Source organism: Melozone crissalis, unplaced genomic scaffold (genome assembly GCF_028551555.1).
Source record: "Melozone crissalis strain CALT ecotype California unplaced genomic scaffold, PUWL_Pcris_2 ptg000008l_1, whole genome shotgun sequence".
NCBI lineage: Eukaryota > Metazoa > Chordata > Aves > Passeriformes > Passerellidae > Melozone > Melozone crissalis.
The window spans coordinates 14,451,463-14,471,238 of NW_026535786.1; the positions used below are offsets into that span (position 1 = coordinate 14,451,463).

Sequence of the window (19,776 nt, forward strand, 5' to 3'; positions counted from 1 at the left end):
GAGGTCTGTTTGTTTTCCCTGAAGTTACGAGCCTTTCCTCAGAAGTCCTGTCTTGTGGGGTAGGAGGGAGGAGAGCAAGAAGAACTGTTCTGGAATATATTTGATTGATTAGTGAGCAGTTTGGAAACAAACAGACCAGGTGTCAAGAACTCTGGTTTGGGCTTTATAGGTTAAAAAGTTTAAAGTATTCAAATTAGCTGCTAGTCATTGCAAATCTTGACCACAGCCTTTGAAAAGCTATGATCCATATTTGTAAAAGTGACTGGTCTTAACATCCAGCACTGACTTTTCTCAGAAAGGTATTTAAGTAAAACTCATCTCTCTTCTTAACAATTCCAGTCTCTTCTGTTAAAGCCATTTTTTGTCTGTAATTTCACCAGGCTCCTTTTCTGCTTTGAAGTGCCATTTATGAAGTGATGAAGTTGTACTCTGGCCCAGGTTTGGAGGAAAATAAGAGTTTCCCTAAATCTTGTACATTGCATTCTATTCACTTATTTAAGTTCCTCTGGAAACTGCTTTATCAACAGATGGAGTTGCTGCATTCATTAGAATAACTGTGCATAAGCAAAGCTCAGGCTCTGAAACTTGTCTGTAATCTTGAGTGGCTGCTTCCAGCTGTCTTCCCCGACCTCTGCTGGAGGGCCTGGAAGGCACAGCTGGAAGTGAACTGCTACCAGAAGTGCAACCTTCATCACTCCAGCCTCACCAGCAGCTGCAGAGGCTGGAAAACCTTTGCTGTACTTAAACTGCTACAGCTGTTCTCCAAACCATCTGGCTTTTATTGCTTTGTGTTTCTTCTCCTTCCTCATTCCAGTTGCCTCTTAGAACAACCTGTACAACACCAGACAACTGAGTTGTCCTTTACAGGGAAACCAACAGGTACTCCTGATCATTTGTCTTGTGCTTTCCCAAAGCTGTGCTGGTTCTACAGGCACTCCCATTCCCCTCACTGCCTTCAGAACTTGGGTATTTATGGCACCTCTGTAATCACTCAGATGTGCTGTTGTCTCTAATTTGTTACTGGTACAACTACTTCAAGAACAGTTACCACACCAGGATCGAGTGAGTGAGTGGTCAGTCATTCACTTCGTGTGGAACACTGGGATTGTTCTGTCTTTTCATCAGTTCTCTGTTCCTGTGAGGACATTATCTTCTGATCCTGCAGTATCTTGGATTACTTCAAAAAATCCCTGTCCCAAACCTCTTATGTGAAGTCCTTTTGAGAATCTACCGAACCAATCTTGTCAGATGAGCATTGTCATCTGTTTCTGGCAGTGTTACTTTCCTTTCCATAGGGGTTTTCTAAATCTATTCAGCCCATCTAATCCAGATGCTTTGTAAGAGACAAATGTCCTGCCTTGTGTTCTTTTCTCTTGCCCCTAAAGAGGCATCAATTCAAACAGATAATGGAATGGTTACTCTATCCCTCTCTTTTCATTCTGCCTCCTTCCCTCCTCCTCAGTGCTTTAACACTGTAAAAGCATTCAGCTTTGCTGCCATTCTGCCCGAAGGCATTGTGGCACCACCAGCTGAAGCTCTCTAAACTGCTGAGTTGCCAGCTTTCTTTCACTCCCTTGAATGTACATGACCCATAGTCCAAGAAACTCCTGCACTGGGAAAGATGCACTGACCTGTGTTCTGATTGTCTCTCAGCTGCTGGATCACATCATACAGACTTAGGCCAGTACTGCTCACTAATTATTGAACCCAAACCTGCACTACAGCCAAGAATTTAAATAATAATAATAAAAAAAAATTTTAAAAAGTTGCAAAGTTCTTGATTAAGATTATCTTAAATAAAGCTACGAAAACTTCTTGACTTGTCAAAAGAATATTAAATTATCCAATGTAAAGCTTTCCTCACAAGTATTTGTACAAAAGGTCTTCATTTTTTTTTAACCATCTTGCCATATAATTGTAAATTTATATTCTCCAAGAGAAACAGGTATGTTCTTGTTGTATGTGATAGTCACCTGTGGATTTTTGCCTGCTGCTGCATTTTTGCCTCAGTATTTCAGATATTTAACCCTGTACTGGTGTTGACCACTTATGACCTCAAACACTGTAGATCACAACCTCGTGTCAGAATGTAAACTTGGTTTTGCTGCTTTGGGTGGGGGTGCCTATTTAGTGAAAATCTTCACCAAAAAAAGCACACTACCCTTTAGAAGAGAAATCTCCCCCCTCAGTTTATATTGGAATAAATTGATGGAGCAGTGGCATTTCAGATTTCACTTGTCTTCCAGTTTGGCTGTGTCATATCAGAACCAAAGATGATGAAAAGTGAAAAAGTGCATTTACATTCCTGCTTTACGCTTTCAGGCTGGTATTTATAGTAATGTTAGAATTCCTCTGCAAAAACAGCTTGGGCCTCAATTTTCTTCACAGCTCGCAAATGGGCTTTTTGCTTAATGTCAGCTGCGAGGTTATTTTGCAAGTGGCAGCTATTCAAAACAAAATGCTTTGGGTTATTGAACATCTGATTGCTGCTATGACTCATTTCAGCAGCAGCAGAGTTCTTGGACACTGCTTCAGAAACTTGTCCCTGCTCTATTATGTTGTACGAAGGCATATGGATACAAGATGCTTTCTCGAGGAAGCATTTGAGCTGGAACTGAGAATTTGCCTTATCATGGATGATAACTGAATTAGGCATTAGCACGAAGCAAAAAGTGAGGTCGTGGGGAGTTGTTAATGATCCACAGTCCCTCATTTCCTAAACTGTGATTTAACTCATGAGGAAGATGGATGGAGCGCCTTCTTCCCAGAGCTAAACATGAGCAGTGCATGTGACAAAGTTAAGGAAAAATGTCCATTAAAGCGTCACTCATGGCACAGAACAGTAACAGGACGTGGTTGGCTCCTCGTGGACAGCTCCATGTAGCAAACCTTTATTCGGCCTTATCTCTGCTGGCCGCTCCGTCGCGGATCGCTGAGTGCCGACGGCGCGGGGCAGCAGCTCGGGGCACGAACGCTGCTCTGCGCTGCTCAGGGCTCTCAGCCCGCGGCTGCGTTCGGCCAAGGGCAGCGCTCGGGTCACTCAGCCTGGCAGGACGGGATTGTTTCATCTGACAGCAACACGCACAAAATAACGCGCGGCGCTTTCTCACACGCGGTCCTTTTCCTCCCCCGGTGCCGGTGGTGCCGCTCAGCACCGACCCAACGCCGCAACCTTTCCTGTCCCGGCGCGGCCGCGGCCCCTTTAAGCGCTGCCGCCCGCCCCTCCGCGCGCCTCTTCCCGCTGCGCTCATTGGCCGCCCGGGACGCCGCTCCCCGCCAGTTCCTGTTTCGGCCACCTTACCTTGTTGACGCCAGTCTCTGCCTCCCTGCCCTCTGATTGGCCCGCGCCGCCAATGTTTGTGGCGCCCATTGGCCCGCGCCCGCCCCGCCCCGCCCAGTTGAGGGCGAGCGACGCCCCCTCCGGCCCGGCGCTTGTTGATTGGCCGCGAGGGCTGGCCCCGCGCGCGGTGATTGGCTGCGACGCGAGCAGCAGGGTGGGCTGCGCGGGCGGGCAGCGGCGCGGAGGCGGCGGCGGGGCTGGTGCGGGGTGTCCGCCCGCCGGAGGATGGTCCCGGCGCTGGGGCCGCCGCGCAGCGCGCCCGGCCCGACCGTGAGTGCCGGCCGGGGACCGGGGACGGGAGCGGCAGCGGGAGGAGAGAGACCCGGAGCGGCCGCGGCAGCGGGGCCGGGGCGTCGCGCTGGGCCGGGGCCGCGCTCGCCCGGGATGCCGGTGGGGCCGGTGCCCCTTTGTCCGGCCCCGGTGTGCCCGGCCCGGCCCGGGCAGCGGCTGCGGGGTCGGGACGGGCCGGGGCGCAGCTGCAGAGCGCGGGCGGCCCGTGGCGGGGCGGCCCCGGCGGGCGCGGCGCGGTGGCGGTGGCGGTGCCCGGGCTCTGCTGCCCGGAGTGGAGCGGCTGCGGGCCGGGGCTGGGCTGGGGGAAAGTCGGGGGAACAGCGGCGAGGGCTTGGAGAGCGGCGTGGTCTAGGCGCTGCGAGACAATCGAGCGTGAGCCCCCGATCGCGGAGTTCGCTCGGCAGGCAGCGAGAGGCGGGCGCTGCGCCGCAGCCGGGCACCTTTCCTTAGCCCGGGCACCTTCCCGCATCCCGGCACATTCCCGCATCCCGGCCCCTTCCCTCATCCCGGGCCCCTTCCCTCATCCCGGGCCCCTTCCCGCATCCCGGGCCCCTTCCCGCATCCCGGCCCTTTCCCTCATCCCGGCCCCTTCCCGCATCCCGGCCCCTTCCCGCATCCCGGCCCCTTCCCGCATCCCGGCCCCTTCCCGCTCCGTGCATGGCGGCGGGGTGCTCGTGTCGAGTGCCACCCCCACGGGATGGGATCCCCACGGGCTCAGGGAATGCTGTGCCTCCAGGGACAGCTTTCTTGCTTAGAATTCGGTCACTCGTGGCTAACGTTTCTCGTGTAGTAAGCTTGGTCTCCGAAGGAAGGAAGTCTGATGGATGTGTCTGTCTATTCCTTCTCTGCCTGCTAATTTTAGCTCTCCAGCCGATTTCGGTCGAATTTGCCAGCAGCAGGGGCTTTAAAGAGTTGGAAGGCTTCAGTTTCATGGGAATCAACATTGACAGGCACAGAAGTGTTTGTAGCTCACAGGTACTGCTCGCATTAAGGGCAGGACAGCTCAAATGCAGCTCCCTGTGACAGCTCAAATGAGCTGAGTCCATTGACATAGCTATAGCTGGATACAGCTGTGGCTCATGATGCCCCTTGTCCAGGGGAGTCTGTAGGGAAAAATTGGAAGTAAGGCAAAGAAAAAGAGAGCAGTGATGTTTAGAGTTTCTGCCCATAAGTGCAAAAATCACAAAACTGTATTTTTGCTTTTCACATAACAGCTTGGAGTTCTTTTCACATAAAAGCTTGGACTTCTGTTAGGCTTCACCTAGACATGCAATTATTAAGCACTTCTAGCAGAGATAGTGATGGCACAGTTTAGCATCCAGAAGTCAGGTGATGTAGCAGCTTGTTTCAGAGGCATTATTTGAGCTTTACTTTTAATATACAAGTAATTGGGACCATCTTATTTAAGTGACTGTGTTATGCAGCACTTGAACCAACAGCAGAGTTGTGTTGCTCATGAACTGTGTGCAGTTATCAGACAAATGGGGAGGAAGAAACTTCCTGTGAGTAAATGCTTATTATTAGAAAGATTTAGAAACTTTAATTTTTGATTTTCAATTAGTGCCATAACAATAACTCATAGGTACATTTTGGGATGAAGTACATTTGACAACTGAAAATGTGTTTGCCACTGAATGGGAAATAAGCTTAGAAAAATGCTCGTGTTGTGAGCATGATTTTTAAGGTGCTTGTATTCAAAATATCACATCAAGTATGTGAAACAGTGCAAGAACATTGCATATTTTGAAGTGTTTGGAAATTACTTATTCCCTTAGAGACTTACTTATTCCCTTAGGTTGTGGATACATGGGAGGATTTTAACGGAGTAGATGAAAAAAGGTGGTGGATCCTGGAGGAGTCTGGCAGCTGCACAGAGATAATTAGGATGTAAGTTTTTGGTAGTGGCTCAGCTGCTTTGCTGGCTGGTGTTTGAAGCAGCGTTCTGAGGAGCTGGCCAGGGACACACCCAGGGACTGTCCCTGGAGTGGCCCTGTGACACGGCTGGCCCAGCTGCTGTGTGCAAGGTGGGCTCCTGTTGGTCGCTGAAGCTCAACTGTGCTCTGAAATGTCAGAGACACCTTGGGAGCAAGAGGGCAAAGATTCTGTGAATGTGTTCTGCTGGCTGAGCTACTCCAGCTGTTCTTCACCTCTGCTCTTCTTCGTGAATGTGGGGGATGCTCCTGACTCTTTTTAGGCAGAGGAGTTACAGAGGAGCTTTTTTGAGCAGTGTTTGGTTGTTGATGGTTTCTCCCCATGTGCTGAAGTTGTAAGAACACCTCGGGCCTCCACATATTGAAGTATAATGAATTAGGCTGCAGAGAGATTGGGGATGGTGCATTCCAAGTGTTTAAGCACACTTTTAATTTGCAGAGTGCCTTGATGCAAAGTGTGTGACACTGTAACCAATCATGTCCCCCTTGGATCTGAATTTATACAATGTATGACTTGAATCTGGGTGCTGCAGAAAGAAATAGACGTGCGAGGAAGTCAAGGGCTGGGACGTGCTGGATTTGACAGGAGCCATTCTGTGGTTTAATTTTTGTGCAGTAGTGATTTTTAAGATCTTAAAAATAACTTTGTAAGTGACACCTGGCTGAGGGGAGGTATAAGAAGCATAGCATTTGATACAAAGGGTTTCCCAATGAATCATGGTTGGTTGTGTCACAAGAACTTGTGAAAAGTGCCACAAAGTCTGTGCCACTTGGAAGGACAGTGACACCTTTCAAAATAGGAAAACATGTTCCTGAGGGATTTCATTTGATTAAAGGAATCACAGACACAACTGAGATGAAGAATTATAAAATGATTGGCAATACTGTGGGTGGACAGTCCATCAGGAGGAAAGTACACTTCTTCAGAGCCCTGAGATTTATAACTGGAGTTGTTACAAAAAGATTAGGAACACTAAAGCTGTTAGATTGTATGCATGCACACATTTACACATCCATTTTAATTTAAAACCCTGGGTTGTATGCACAGCTTCACTGACATTTCCATCAGGGACATGGCTCAGTAGTGTTATTTAATTGAAAACTGTCTCATCTGGAACTCTGCACCGTGATATGTATTCAATTTTAATAACTCAAGCAGTGTTTGAGTTATTTCAGATTACAGCAAAACACGTAAAGGTCTCAACTCCTTGACTAGGAAATGTTGTGCAGTTTATGTAATGCTGACCTAACCTGCTGTTTAAAATGCAATTCCAGCCTTTATGGGTGGATATAATGTGTCCAAGGTGTACTTTGGTTTGCCACCTTACCAGTGTAGTGCCGTTGTCATGCTGGGAGTAAGCACAGAGGAGGTTCTGCTGTGTGCACAAGATTGACAAATTGTGTGTAAACTGGGCTTGTTTCCTGTGTAAAAAGCCATGGCTTTAGTCCTCCAAGGTGAATGAGTTCCTTTTGCAGCCATGACCTGCGACAGCAATCTCTTACATCAGCCACGCTGGGTGCCATTGTGGCTCAGATAAGAAGAAAGCACTGGGCTGCTGAAAATGTTCCATGCTTCCTGGTAACCAGTGCCTTTCTCACTCAGTTCCCTGAACTTCTGTCAGGTTAACTGACCAGCGTGAAAGCCATGAATTGAAATCAGCTCCATCTGAAAGCACATCTCAGTCATGCTGGTATTCTGGTACCTGAATGGGTTCTTTGGGTCCATCTCTAGTGAGGCTGGAATGATCCAAGTATGGAGCTATTAGTTTTTAGGTCTAAATCCAGGTTCCTCAGAACCTATGATCCATTTTTCCAGCTTCTGGTATGGTGGGCAATGCCATGAAAATATTATAGAAAACATTGCCCATTGGCCTGCTGACACAGTTAATAGAAGTGTAAGGGTTTTATGGGGAGAGGAGAGCTTAAAGATTTTTTTATTCTCAAGTAACTGAAGTTCAAGTGAAAATAATACTGTCCATTTGGGGTGTCTGTCTGCATCTGTAGTCTGTAATGTGGTTAGCTTCAGGGACACTTAATTCATGACAGCCTTCCACCTTTGAAGTTGGACTCTGCTTTGCTTTCATGCATCAGTGAAGCTGTTAGCTAGAAATTGAACAGAGTTCTTGTACAAAGCTTCATGCTGCAGCTCTTCTTGCTCATCTACTCCAGTAGTAAAATGGAGCTCCAGATCAGCAACATAATTTTTCCACTATTGGAGGATCCCTAATATTCAGAGATGCTTTAATTTAGGAATGTTTCAATATTGTGCATCTATAGCTTAAATCCCTCCTTCTTCCATGTAAGTCTCTCACCTGCTGGAAATTCTGGGACTTCTTGTGTAATTGGAGAAGCTTAGCTGGTTTTGGCATCATCTTGGGTCATAGTTTCACAAGTATTAAGCCAGCACTGTCACCATGAGAAGCAGACTTGTTGTTTCAGTGTACTTATTTGGGATTGTGGGGTGTCTCTGTGATCCTTTTGCAGTCAGTTTTAAGCTGCAGTGGTGTTCTCATCTGGCCTGCTGGATGAGGAGTGCCAGTGAGCCAGGGAGAGGCTGCATCTCTCAGCATTACTTTGAAGGACTTGGGGCAGCAGGGGAAGATAATCATCACAGGTACTTTCCCATTATTGCTTGGAGAAATGGGCTGATAGGAGTTTCATGCAGCTCAGCAAGGGCAGAATCCTGCACTTGGGGAAGGACAGATCAGTCCACCAGTTTACAGTGGGGGCCATGCAGCTGGAAAGCACCTTGGCAGAAAAGGACCTGGTGGACACCAAGCTGAACCTGACCCAACAGAGTGTCCTTGTGGCACAGGTGGTGAATGGGCTCCATTTGATACAGGAGTGTCAGCGAGCTTAGGGAGGTGATCCTTCCTCTGCACTTGGCACTGGTGGGGCCACACCTGGCATCTGGTGTTGAGTTTTAGGTTCCCCAGTACAAGAAAGACTTGGATGTACCATGGAGAGTCCATTGAGAGGCCACAAGGACAATTAAGGTACAAGAGCATCTCTTGTCTTGGGAGGCCAAGGGAGCTGTGATTGTTCAACCTGGAGAAGAGAAGGCTGAGGGAGAATCCCACCTGTGGATTGTCTCAGGAGGATTTACAGTCCATCTCACTTTGTGGCTTTTCTGTTTTATTCTGGGCAGGAATGGAAAGACCTTGTGTTTCCCAGCTTGGAAATATTAAGTGTGTGAGCTATCCCTTGCTAAGGAATGCAATGGAGTTCTCCCACTCCTAGTTTCACTTTAAGGTACTTTTGCCAAGTCAGTCTTAAGTGGCAACAGGGAAGTGATTTCATAGAGTTATAGAAGAAGACAGAGTAGAGGTAAGGCATTTTCATTTTATGGAATGATTTTTTAATGAAGTAAAACTTACAGGATCATGGTCTGTCCCCTTTATCCATTCCTTTCAGACCTGTGCAAAGTAGTAACTTGGAAATCTGGTTTTAGTTTCTTCTCCTTTGTCAGTGCTAAAGTTCTATTGTAGTCTTATTTGCTTTTCCTAGTGCTTTCAGAACTACTTATTCACCCTGGATAGTTCATGTACAGTAATTCTCCTAAGCTAAATAAGCAATTCCTAAAGTGGTGGAATTATTGGATTCGGGTTTTCTATGGATTTGCACCTAGTAGTTGTATTTTCTTGTGTCTAATATGCAGTGATTTTTATTTTAAATTTTCTCTTTGAAAGTGTTATGAAAGTGGGCTTGTTTTCTCTGCTCATCTGGGCTCAGATAACTTTAGTTTGGACCTCTCTGTTAAATATAATTAAAATAATGTGCAGCTTTATCCCTGCCAATATTATTCAAAACTGTCAAACATCCAGATTGCATGATGAGTCCTTTATTCCTGGAACTGAAGTAATTGCCCAGTACGCCCACTTCATGGGTCCAAGGAAAAAACCTCTGAAAAGCAAAAGTGTAATTGCATTGAGGTTGTGAAGGAGAGTGAGACTTCAGTCCACTAAAACCTCTTGTGAGTAGTTTGCCTATAAAATGTACATTGCAAAGTTGTGGAGATTTAGTTTGGTTTTTTTGGGTTTGGGGCAGAATGTGTGTGTGCTTGTTTTTAAAAGCTCATTGAAGTGTAAGTAGTGAGCTTCTGTCAAAAACTTATAGACTAAAATTGAAATTCTGGGTTTTGGTACCTTCTACCTCAGCCATTTTTGCCTTTGGCTCCATTAAGATTCATAGGGAAATCCCTTAACTCTGGAAGGGCAGTTTTTGTGGCAGAATCTCAGGACTGATCTCTTCTGCGTATTGTAGAGGAACTTTGTAGTGCAGGCCCATAGAATATTGCTTCCTATATCATGAAGCCTTGATGTGTTCTTAGTTTGTGTCAGATTTCTCAAACCCCAAGCCCATAAAATATTTAAGAAGTTGACTGTATAATCCTTTGTACTGAATGACTCATATCTGAAAAGATGAATTAAAAAACTTGACACATAAACTCTCTGGATGCCCTGAACATTTCGGTTCTAGGATGTTTTGCACTGCTTGTTAGTCAGGGTCCTCAGCAGAGAGCAGCAAGGCAGTTTGGCACATGTCAGAAAATGCCTTGATACCTCCTTGGGACCGTGTGTGCTTTATAAACAGACTCTGTGAGGATCCTTTGTAGCTGCAGAACAAAAAGAGCTCAGCTTAAAACCAAAGCAGTGAAGCAAAGAATACTGCTCTGGCTAAATCATTGTAGCCAAAATGAATGTTTTTGTGTTGTAATTCTAAATTGGTTGTCAGGCTCTGTGACAAGGTCCTGCTCTTTGGATGGAGATTTCATTTGGAGACAAGGTCACATGAGAAGGCAGAATTGGAGTGGCTCTGACAGGAACAGGTTGGGCAGGGAAGCTGCAGATGCCCATCCCTGGAAGTGTTCAATGACAGCCTGGATGAGGTTCTCAGCAACCTGGTCTAGTGGAGGTGTCCCTGCCCATAGCAGGGGGGTGGAATGAGACAATTTTTAAGGTTCTGTGAGAGACAACTGCTCACTTTGAAAATTTAAAGGGGTTTATTAAACCTTAACAAAAATACATCAAAAGGACTACATAAGGAAAAATCTGCAATGCTGGGAACTGCCCCTCGTGCATACCACATGGCTGGTTCATCTTCAAGATGGATGCTCAGTCTTTTGTACCCCTGGGGGTTGCATCAGCCAGCCCTGGCCCCTCCCAATTCTCAGTCAGCTCTTCTTTGCCATTTATCAGTGGAGACTGCTTTCTTGTGACTTGACTGGAGGTCAGGTGTTGCCATGCTGCACACCCTAAGCACCAAGCTTTTCCATTCCCAGCTGCCCCAGGTAAGGGGCACCTGTGCACACCTTCTTTTTACCTGTCCTAGACAACCCCAGCTGTCTGATGGTCACAATACAGGGGGGAAAGGGGACTATGGGGAGAACAGAGGGCATCTAAACTATAATAACATAACTATATACCACTAAAAGCTTTTCTTAATATTCACACAGTATCTTTTAAAAGTTATCTTTTAATTGCGAGAGCCAATCATCTCATTATCCATCTATAACAGTTCCTTCCAACCCAAACCATTTTGTGATTCTATGACTTACAGCTTCTACATTTTTCCAGTCAAGTCTGGAAAAGTCTTCAATGTTTCAAGTACAATTTTCATGTATGGATGGATTCTTGAGTTATAAATAACCATCTTGGTCACAGTATTTGGAGACCAGGATGAGTTGTATGTTTCAGCTGTTTTCAGGAAAAGAATTCCTTGTTCTTTAGGCAGCATGGTGCTGCAAGGTGGGGCTCAGCAGCAGCTGCTGATGCTCAGGAGCGAGTGGCAGAGCGCCCTCAGCCTCAGCCTGGTGCAGGCAGCCCTTGCCATCTGATCCAGGTAACCTCACCCTAACCCACGCAGAGGTGATGACCTCTGTTAGGAGGAACTTGCCTGCAATTAATTCACTTTGTATCCACCATCAAAACACACTCGTGGCTCCTTTGTCAAGCGCAGCATAATTAGATGTCTGTCTTCTCTTTGAAAGTAGTTTGGTTTCGAGGTGTACCACGGATCATTGGAAGCCAGGGAGATGAGCACTGTCTTGCAACATAGAGACATTTCTCACATTTTCTCACTTCCTTAGTGAAATTGGTATGTGGTAACTTGTGAATTTCAGCACAAGACATGGGATCAGGAGGATTTCCCTGGTCATTCCTTCTTGATTTCCTAAAGAAAAGAGTGATGTTCCCCTTATTTTGATCTAAAGTAGCTGAAGGCTTTAGGTGAGAGCTCTGGTCTGTGTGATTGTGGCTTGTGCACTGGTTCCATAATTACAGCTCTTCAGCTCCCAAATTCCTGCTTCCCTGTAGCAATTGCTCCAGCCCACAGGAGACGGTTCCTAGGCATCTTCCTTTACTTGCACCATGTGCACTTCTGTTTGTCTGCAGTGCCAAGATCATCTGCACAATGTGAGAGTGGCAGCAGCTCTCATCTGGGTGCAAAATGTGCAGAGATACTTCTCCTTAAATATTTTCCAGACCATAAACAGTGAGTGAGATACTTAATTCTGGGGACATGAGCTCTATCTCTGCCCCTTCTGTAAGGTTTCAAAAGAAATGGTGTTTTACTTAGGAAGACTTGGGAGGGGACAACAGTAGACAAAGAAGAATAAATATGAAAATATGAGAGGTGGATCTTCAGGTGATACATTTCTTCAAATGATTAGATCAGGAACTTTTGTGGGGTTTTTTTGTTGTTTTTTTGGTAGGTTTTTTGTTGGTTTTTTTTTGTTGTTGTTGTTGTTGTTATTGGTTTGGGGGTGGGTTTTTTTGGGTGTTTTTGGGTGGTTTTTTTGTTTTTGCTTTTTTGTTTTCTTCTTATGACGTTTTCTTGAGCAGAACTGGTCAGGATTTCTCAGAATGACCCTACACTTATGCTGTCCTAAAACTGCTTGTTACTGAATGACCAGTGCAATTGCCATTGATATTTTGAAAATTACAAATGAAAGCAAAACCAATGTAGATATGAGGGAATATCGCTTGAGTAATTACCTTTTCTCTTCCTTCGATGCTGTTACAAAAAACCCTAAACATTTTCTTTCTAGTTCTCTTGCATGTTCTTATATAAGAGCCTTACTAAAACTTTATTGCTTTAAGTCAGCAGGAGGAAAAATACTAATGTATTTGAGTTTAGATAATACAAACAAAAGAGACAGAATAAAAATCTCTAAAAGCAATGAAGTTTTCTTTCTATGTATTATTTGCAAGTGCCTTAAAAAAAAAAAAAGAAAAAAGCTGCCCCATGTAACAAGTTTGAGCTTCTTGGCTTTAGTTTTCTTTTCTTGGCTTTTGCAGAAGCTCTGGGAGCAGTTTGGTTGGCCTGGGAAGGTCTCAGCTGGTTTGCATCAGGAATATGTTCCTCAGCACAAGGTGGCAGTGCCCCCTGAGCTGGTCAGCCTGCACACCCGTGCTGCAGAGCTGCTCACTGCCCCAGCTGTGCCCATGCCTCACCTGACCCCATCCTCCTCCTCTGCTCACTCCCAGGCTTTTGTAGACGTCTGGGAACTTCATCTCTTTGAGGGGTTGCAGTCAAATCAGTCAGTGGGCCCAGCTGTGGTGAGGGAGTGCATTAAGGGTCACAGTAACAGGGAAATCCTGATTTCTTCCTGTCAGGAAAAATAGCCTTTTTCATTTTCCTCTCTGATAGTCTTCCCAGGTTGCTTTGATAGGCCACAGTAGTTAATACACACAGGTAACAATCACAAAGGTTGGCTTTGAGGTACCTTTCCTGCAGTCATTTTATTAGGTAAATACAAAATTAGAATAGATCCATTCCAAGGGGGAATAAAGAAAGGGCAGTAAATTTTGTCTCTTGATCTCAAGGGCACCTTGCTTGTCATTAAAAGCTGGGACTAAGTCCCTGATTAAAGCTAGCCTTGTTCTAAAACATGCATGGAAGACTGGAGAAGTGAGCTCCAGCAGTTGCTTGGATGGAGAACACACTGTGTCAGGAAAAAAGCATTTGAGTGGTTCCTGTCTGTGCCTTGCAACTGACCTTAGCTTTACACTAAGAGGTGTACATTACATTACATTACATTGCATTACTAACTACGGGAGGTGTACAAAACCTGTAAGAACTGAGACTGAAGCAGTGTCACAGCACGAGCTTGCTGAAGGAGATTCAGAGGAAGAAAGATTTGGACTGCTGGTAGGTTTGCAGAATATGTGTAGTTGCATATAAACATGATTCTTTTCTGCCTGATGCAGAAGAGTGGAATGGCTATACTAATTTGAGGGAGGTTGTTTTGTACAGCCAAAGATAACAGATTGGAATAATTATTTTCTTTTTAAAAATTAATGTTAAGTTTGGAAACAATTCCTAAATAAGGAGTGAAAAAATAATGCCAAAAAAATCTTATAACTTTTTCTTGTATATGCTGAATGCATGTTTTGAAGAAGAGATTTCATAAAATTTGCTAAATACTACCTGGAAAGATGGGTGGTATACAAGAAGATGCTTAAATAAATTGGTTTTCAGGTTTTATACCCTATGTTTCAGAACTATAGAAGAGATTAAATTATGTTAAATTTAAATCTTCAGAACACAAAGCATCCTTTAATTTCAGAAGATGACATTGCATTTAAATTAAAATCAATATTTTAGGTTGATGTTGTGAAAGCTGTTAACTACATAAAGCTTAAGGGAAGCTTGGTACTAAATAAATATAAATGATGAGTTACTGCTTCTTCATCTGTTTTCAGAATTTGGATTTTGCTATATTTTCTCTGCAGATGGCATTCAGCTGAGTTAAGTGAGCATATTTCATGAGTGAACTTAAAATATATTTGTCTCTGAGCTTTTGAGGCAAGTGCATGTCTTCTGCTTCAGAGAATCCATGAAGGGATCTTGATGAAGAAGCAATACTTGATGTGGAAGAATTAAAGGGAAACCCTCTGTCAAAGCTCTGGTCATACAACAGCTGAGGGGGAGAAATAGAGACCATGTAAACATTCATCAGCCCTCAGAAATCTCTACCTAGGCACTATTTTAAATTTCTTTTTAATTCACAAAGCCCATATTTTCAGCAGCCCTTAAGAAAACCTCCTCCCTGGTATTGCCAGCTTCAGCTGTTCTGTGGAATATCAAATAAAATGCAAAGGTTTCTGTCCTTACAGAATAAGATGGGAAAAACCAGCTTCAGTTCAGATATTTCTCATAGGTACAATCATTTCTCTTAGGTACAATCTATCAGTAGAAAGCCCAGAGTTTTATACAAGTGTTTTTTAACAAATTGAACCACCTCTTTTCAGTGGAACTCACAATAAACTAATTTGTTCATTAGATAATGTGCACAGCCTTGCTTTTGCTATCAGGACCACAAAAGTGAGAGCATTGGTTGAGTGGTGAACTGAAAAACTTCACCTGAAGTAAATCCACAGTAAAGTGAAATTAGGGTAACAGTCATGGCATTCCTGTGCCGTGTTTTCTATATGAAATGGGCTGAGATCCCAGTGGAACTGAAGCACATCAAACAGAGAGTTTAAGTTTACATTTGTGAGGCTTATACACCCAGTGTGGCAGCAAATGGCTTGAAATATGCAGGGAGCAGCATCACTTGGAAGAAGTTTACTGATACCATTTAAAAAAAGGGCAGAGGAAGAAGAAAGAAGTAAGGTCTTTGACATATAATAAAGATTTTCTATTCTTTTTTAGGATCAAAAAATGGTTAGAAACTGTATTAATAAATAACAGCACAAATTTTCACTAAGGCCTTGTCTATCTTCCAGAATGCTACATACAATGAGTTGCTGAATCATTTTGGCACCTGCTCAGCATGAAGAAATAAGGCAATTGGAATATTGTGTGTATCATGACTTTGGGAGATAGGGATGGCTGCTGTTAAGAAGAACTTTGCTGAGAGGACACAGAAGAAGCCAGAATATAGGAGTAAGGAGAACTCATGTCAGGAGGGAGAAAGGGTGCTGTGACTTAGGGCAGGGAGAGGATGGGGTTGTGGACGTGTTCCAGACTGTGCAGCTGGAGTCACAACAGCCATGTCTGTTCTGGGGAAGGGTATTTGTGGCTGGGTGCTTCTTTATGCCCTTACCTTCACACAGTTGTGCTTCATCTGTAGCCCTGTGTGGTAGCTGGCCATCTAAATCCACATTAATGCTTTCTGTGTTAAATACACTGCAATACAGTTCTCAAGCTGTATAAATCTACAGAATTAAAAAAAAAATACCATTGCTTGCTGAATACATTAGTCTTTCAAAAATGCTAAGTCCACCAAAACTAAGGCCTCTTTTATCCGTTTGCTGTGATTTCCAGCATATTTGCTATGGTCTCATAATGCCCAACAACAGATACATCAGCTCTGGCTTTATAGGTGGTGCAGAAATCAAGAAACAGTGTATGTGACTGCCACATGATACAATCCAGCATCTTCCTTTTCCTCAGCTTGTTTGAGAGCTTTGCTTTACCAGAGCTGTGTCCATGTGCTCACATCCTCACTAAACAGAAACAGTACTGGACACAGTAAATTAAATTACCCCTTTGCTCCTTGAGTAGTTATTTCACCTGCTGCACAAGGTGCTGCCTCGGTGATGGATACATGAGAGCAGTGTCACCAGGCAGCTGCTCTGCTTCTCCTGTCCCTGCTGGGCTGCCTTGATGGATTCAGCTTCTGCTGGGGTGCCTTGATGGAAACAGGTTCTGCTGGGCTGCCTTGATGGATACAGGTTCTGCTGGGCTGCTTTGGCACACTGGAGCTGGGAAAGGAGGTGTGCTGGCCCCAGTCACTCCCTGTACACCTGAACATCTCTCTGGTTGCCAACAGCATCCAAGATGGCTGGGCTCTGACCAGGTTTTGGTTTTTTATTATAATCAAAATCACTCACCTGCTAAGGTCTCCCAGTTAACCCTTTCCTCATCAGTGAATGCAGGTAGAATCAGTGAGTACTACTGACCATCACCAGCTGTACCCAGGAGGGATAAGTTAGAGATGCCTTGGTGGGAAACTGCCTCTCCTGGCTTTCAGAGTTGTGTTTACTGACTTGGACAACATGGCGTAACAACTGGATTACTCTTACTACATATAAACTCAAATAAATTTGTTAGTAAAGTAAGCTAATTTGGTTTAAAGGAGAAGAAATCTTGTTTTTAAGATGAGGTAACACAATTTTTAAGAGTGTGCTGAAGTTGCACCACTGCTTTCTCCCACAATAAAAGACTGTTAACTCTGTCAGGTGTTTTCATAATTTATGCAGGGGGTGGTCAGGTGAGCACAGAGGAAGCAAAGTCCATGGAGGGATATAAACAGAAAGTGATGTATTCCCATTGCTGGGCTGGAGAGGTTTGTGTTTAGGCTGTGTGTAACACCCAGTGGGGCAATGGAATGCTGTAACTCATCTCAGAGAGGATTGTGTCCAGTTTTGTGATAGTGTGAACACTGTCGTGTAGCTGGAGTTGAATTATGTTCCTGAAATCTTCAGGCACTTTGAGTTCCTTGAGTTGGATCTATTCATAGGTTGTTTCCTGTTTGCTTTATTTTATGGTTTGCCAACATCTCCCAGGTCTTCCCTGGAACACAGAAAGAAAGTACTTCAAGATTAGAGTGGTAACCAGCATCAGCCCTAATGTTTATCCTCCTCTAATTTTTACTGAATGCACAACATTCAATTAACTTCTAGAGTATAAAGGCTGGAAAGCAGTATCTGAATTCAGTTCTGGTACAATACAGATGATTTCTGTTAGTTTGACACACACAGGTGTGTGCACAGAGCAGTTTGTGAAGTGTATGCTTCAGTGCTATGGGAGCTCCATAGGTGTCTGGCCTTCTGGTTTGCGAGGATATTATTTTGGGGGTTTGTTTTTGATGTCAGTGCCAGTAGTGGTAGGCTCAGTTTACATTAAGAACTGCTTGGTGTTTAAAGTTATATTAAAAACCACCTCCACTTCCTTGCAGTTCAAACAAACAGACAAAAAATACCCCAGAGATATGAAGGCTGTTAAAAGAAGCCAGTGAGCTTTTCAGGAGGAGCCAGAGAAAGGGGAAGCCACAAGGAGTTTGAGGGCCCACGGGAAGAGTTGCAATAACAGGTTGGTTGGTGAGAGACTGAAAGGAGCTGTGAAAGTGAATACAGAGCTCAGACACATCAAAAACAAGATCTCTTTTTTCCTGTTGTCATCTACAGTATACTTACGTTACTTGCTCTCTAAAATTTATTTCTGTGGTAGATATCTGTTCAACCATCATTAACTTAATCTCATATTTTGTGTATTTTTAAAATGTTTTTGTTTGTCTAAATACAGGCTACCAGTCTGTTCAAGATGAGGACAAGTTAGATGCAATTCATTAGGCTGGTATACATAGTTTTAATTTTAGCTGAACTATACATATCTGAGAGCCTAGAGGTGTCATTTTTGGTTGTTTTAAGGTGTACAGTAATTTAATAGCAAGTAAGTTTTGTAATCTGCTACGTTAAGAGCACTCTAAATTTGTAGTTAATGAAATGTCCTCATTGTAGCTTGTTTTTTGCTTAGCATTCATACCCTATTTTGAACTGGGAATTGAATTCATATTCAGTGAGGAAGGGCTGATAAGAGAGAGTTCAGCTATTCCTCCTCCCATTTGAAAAGCAGTCATATTCTTAACTATCCTTCTTGTTTGCTGAAAGTGGTTGGGATTATAATAGTTTTTATATTTAAAGTAATTGAGGAAATGGAAACCAGTTCATCACAGACAGCTTTTTCAAAACATCTCGATAGGGAACGTGCTTAATTTTTAATGTCATAAAATCAGCTGCTCTGAGTCAAGGGCATGCACTTGTGCCTACACTGTAACAGGGCCCTGTCCTTGTGGTCCTTGCAAAGCCATGTAAATGTCATGGGCTGAGGATTCAGGAAAGTGCAGGAGTTGTTAATTCCTTCCATGATGTTTCCTCAGGCTCTCTTCTCTGAAACCATGCCAGAGATGACAGAGAATGAGACACCTACTAAGAAGCAGCATCGGTGAGTTCCTGTGGGAAAGGGAATATTTCCTAGGCCTGTAGTTTGCAGTCATGTTGCAGTTACAAAGTTTCTAGCTAAAAGTTTGGCAATAAGGGTATGGATAGGAAGTTCTGTGTGCTCATCAGGGTTGATCCAAAAGTTTCTCTCTTGCCCTGTCTATGCCAAACTATTTGTTAAAGATACATCTACCTGGGTCACTTAGGCAAAAGAGATTCTTTAATTATTTCACTGACTATTCTGACGTGTGTAAAACTGTGTTGCTGCCTCAGAGCACAGTCTGTATTTTTGTGGAGGCTCCTTTAGATATCAGGAGGTAACTACTAATTTTGACACGGTCATTTAGATCTCTCCTTTAACTCCCAGTGGAATCTGGATCTTACATCTTAAATCTCTGCAGGAGCACAAACTATGCCTTGCGGTCGTACAGCAACACTATGACCAAACTTTGTAACAAAGTCACTCAGCACTCATTAGAACTTTTCCAGGGTTTTGCTCCTTTGTTTTAACATGGGTCATCTAATACCTGATTGGTAAGGGGGTTCTTCAGTCCTTAGTTAAATGCAGCATTCATCTTACACTAGTTAAGCATGTAGGATATGATTTATGATCAGGAAAAGCTCAGAGAGAACACTGATTTGTCCTACAGAAGGTTTTTCAGTCTTTGCAGATTTCGCGACTCTTTCTTACCTGACAAACAGAGTATTTTGTGTTCTGTAATGGTAATGTCAACCAAAGGACAGCTGGTCTGTCCAGTCCTTATGTTCTTGTGCATATTTAGTATTAATGATCATCTTTAAGCATTATTTCTTAGCAGATGTCTCTGGGTCTGACCTGTAGCAGTAACATTACAGTCTCATAGTCCTTGTCTAAGTTACTGTAGGTGCACGCTGTCTTTAGTGAGCTACCAGAAATCAGAATCAACTCAAAGCACAAAGGATAGATGTATTGTGCCTCATGGTAATCGCACATAACTGCCACATGTATCATGCATTCTTACCTCAGATTCTTTGTCACATCTGGACTGTTCTGTAACAGTCAAAAAGGACAGCAGAAGATGCTACTCTGCTTTTTGCATGCCCTAGGAAACATCTAAACTGAGAATGTGCTGCTGGACAGAAGCTTTCTGAAATTTTTTTTTTCTGGAATTTTGCTTTTTCCAAAAAACATGTACTTTTCTTTACTGTACATCCTGGAAGTATTTGTCTTAGTGCATGTGTATAGTACATCTTATTTATATATGTAGACTTTGAAGATTTTAAA

General features: G+C 43.9%; 1 protein-coding gene across 1 annotated transcript in view; it reads left to right on the forward strand.

Annotated features, from left to right (window-relative positions):
* The first annotated feature begins 3,543 nt into the window (after positions 1 to 3,543).
* Positions 3,544 to 19,776, forward strand: part of USF3 (upstream transcription factor family member 3) — a 28,061-nt gene continuing 11,828 nt past the window's right edge. The window contains exons 1-2 of the mRNA XM_054269901.1: positions 3,544 to 3,610; positions 18,452 to 18,516. Of these exons, the coding sequence (XP_054125876.1) occupies positions 3,566 to 3,610; positions 18,452 to 18,516 (110 nt within the window). The 5' untranslated portion in view covers positions 3,544 to 3,565. The remainder of the gene's footprint in view (positions 3,611 to 18,451; positions 18,517 to 19,776) is intronic.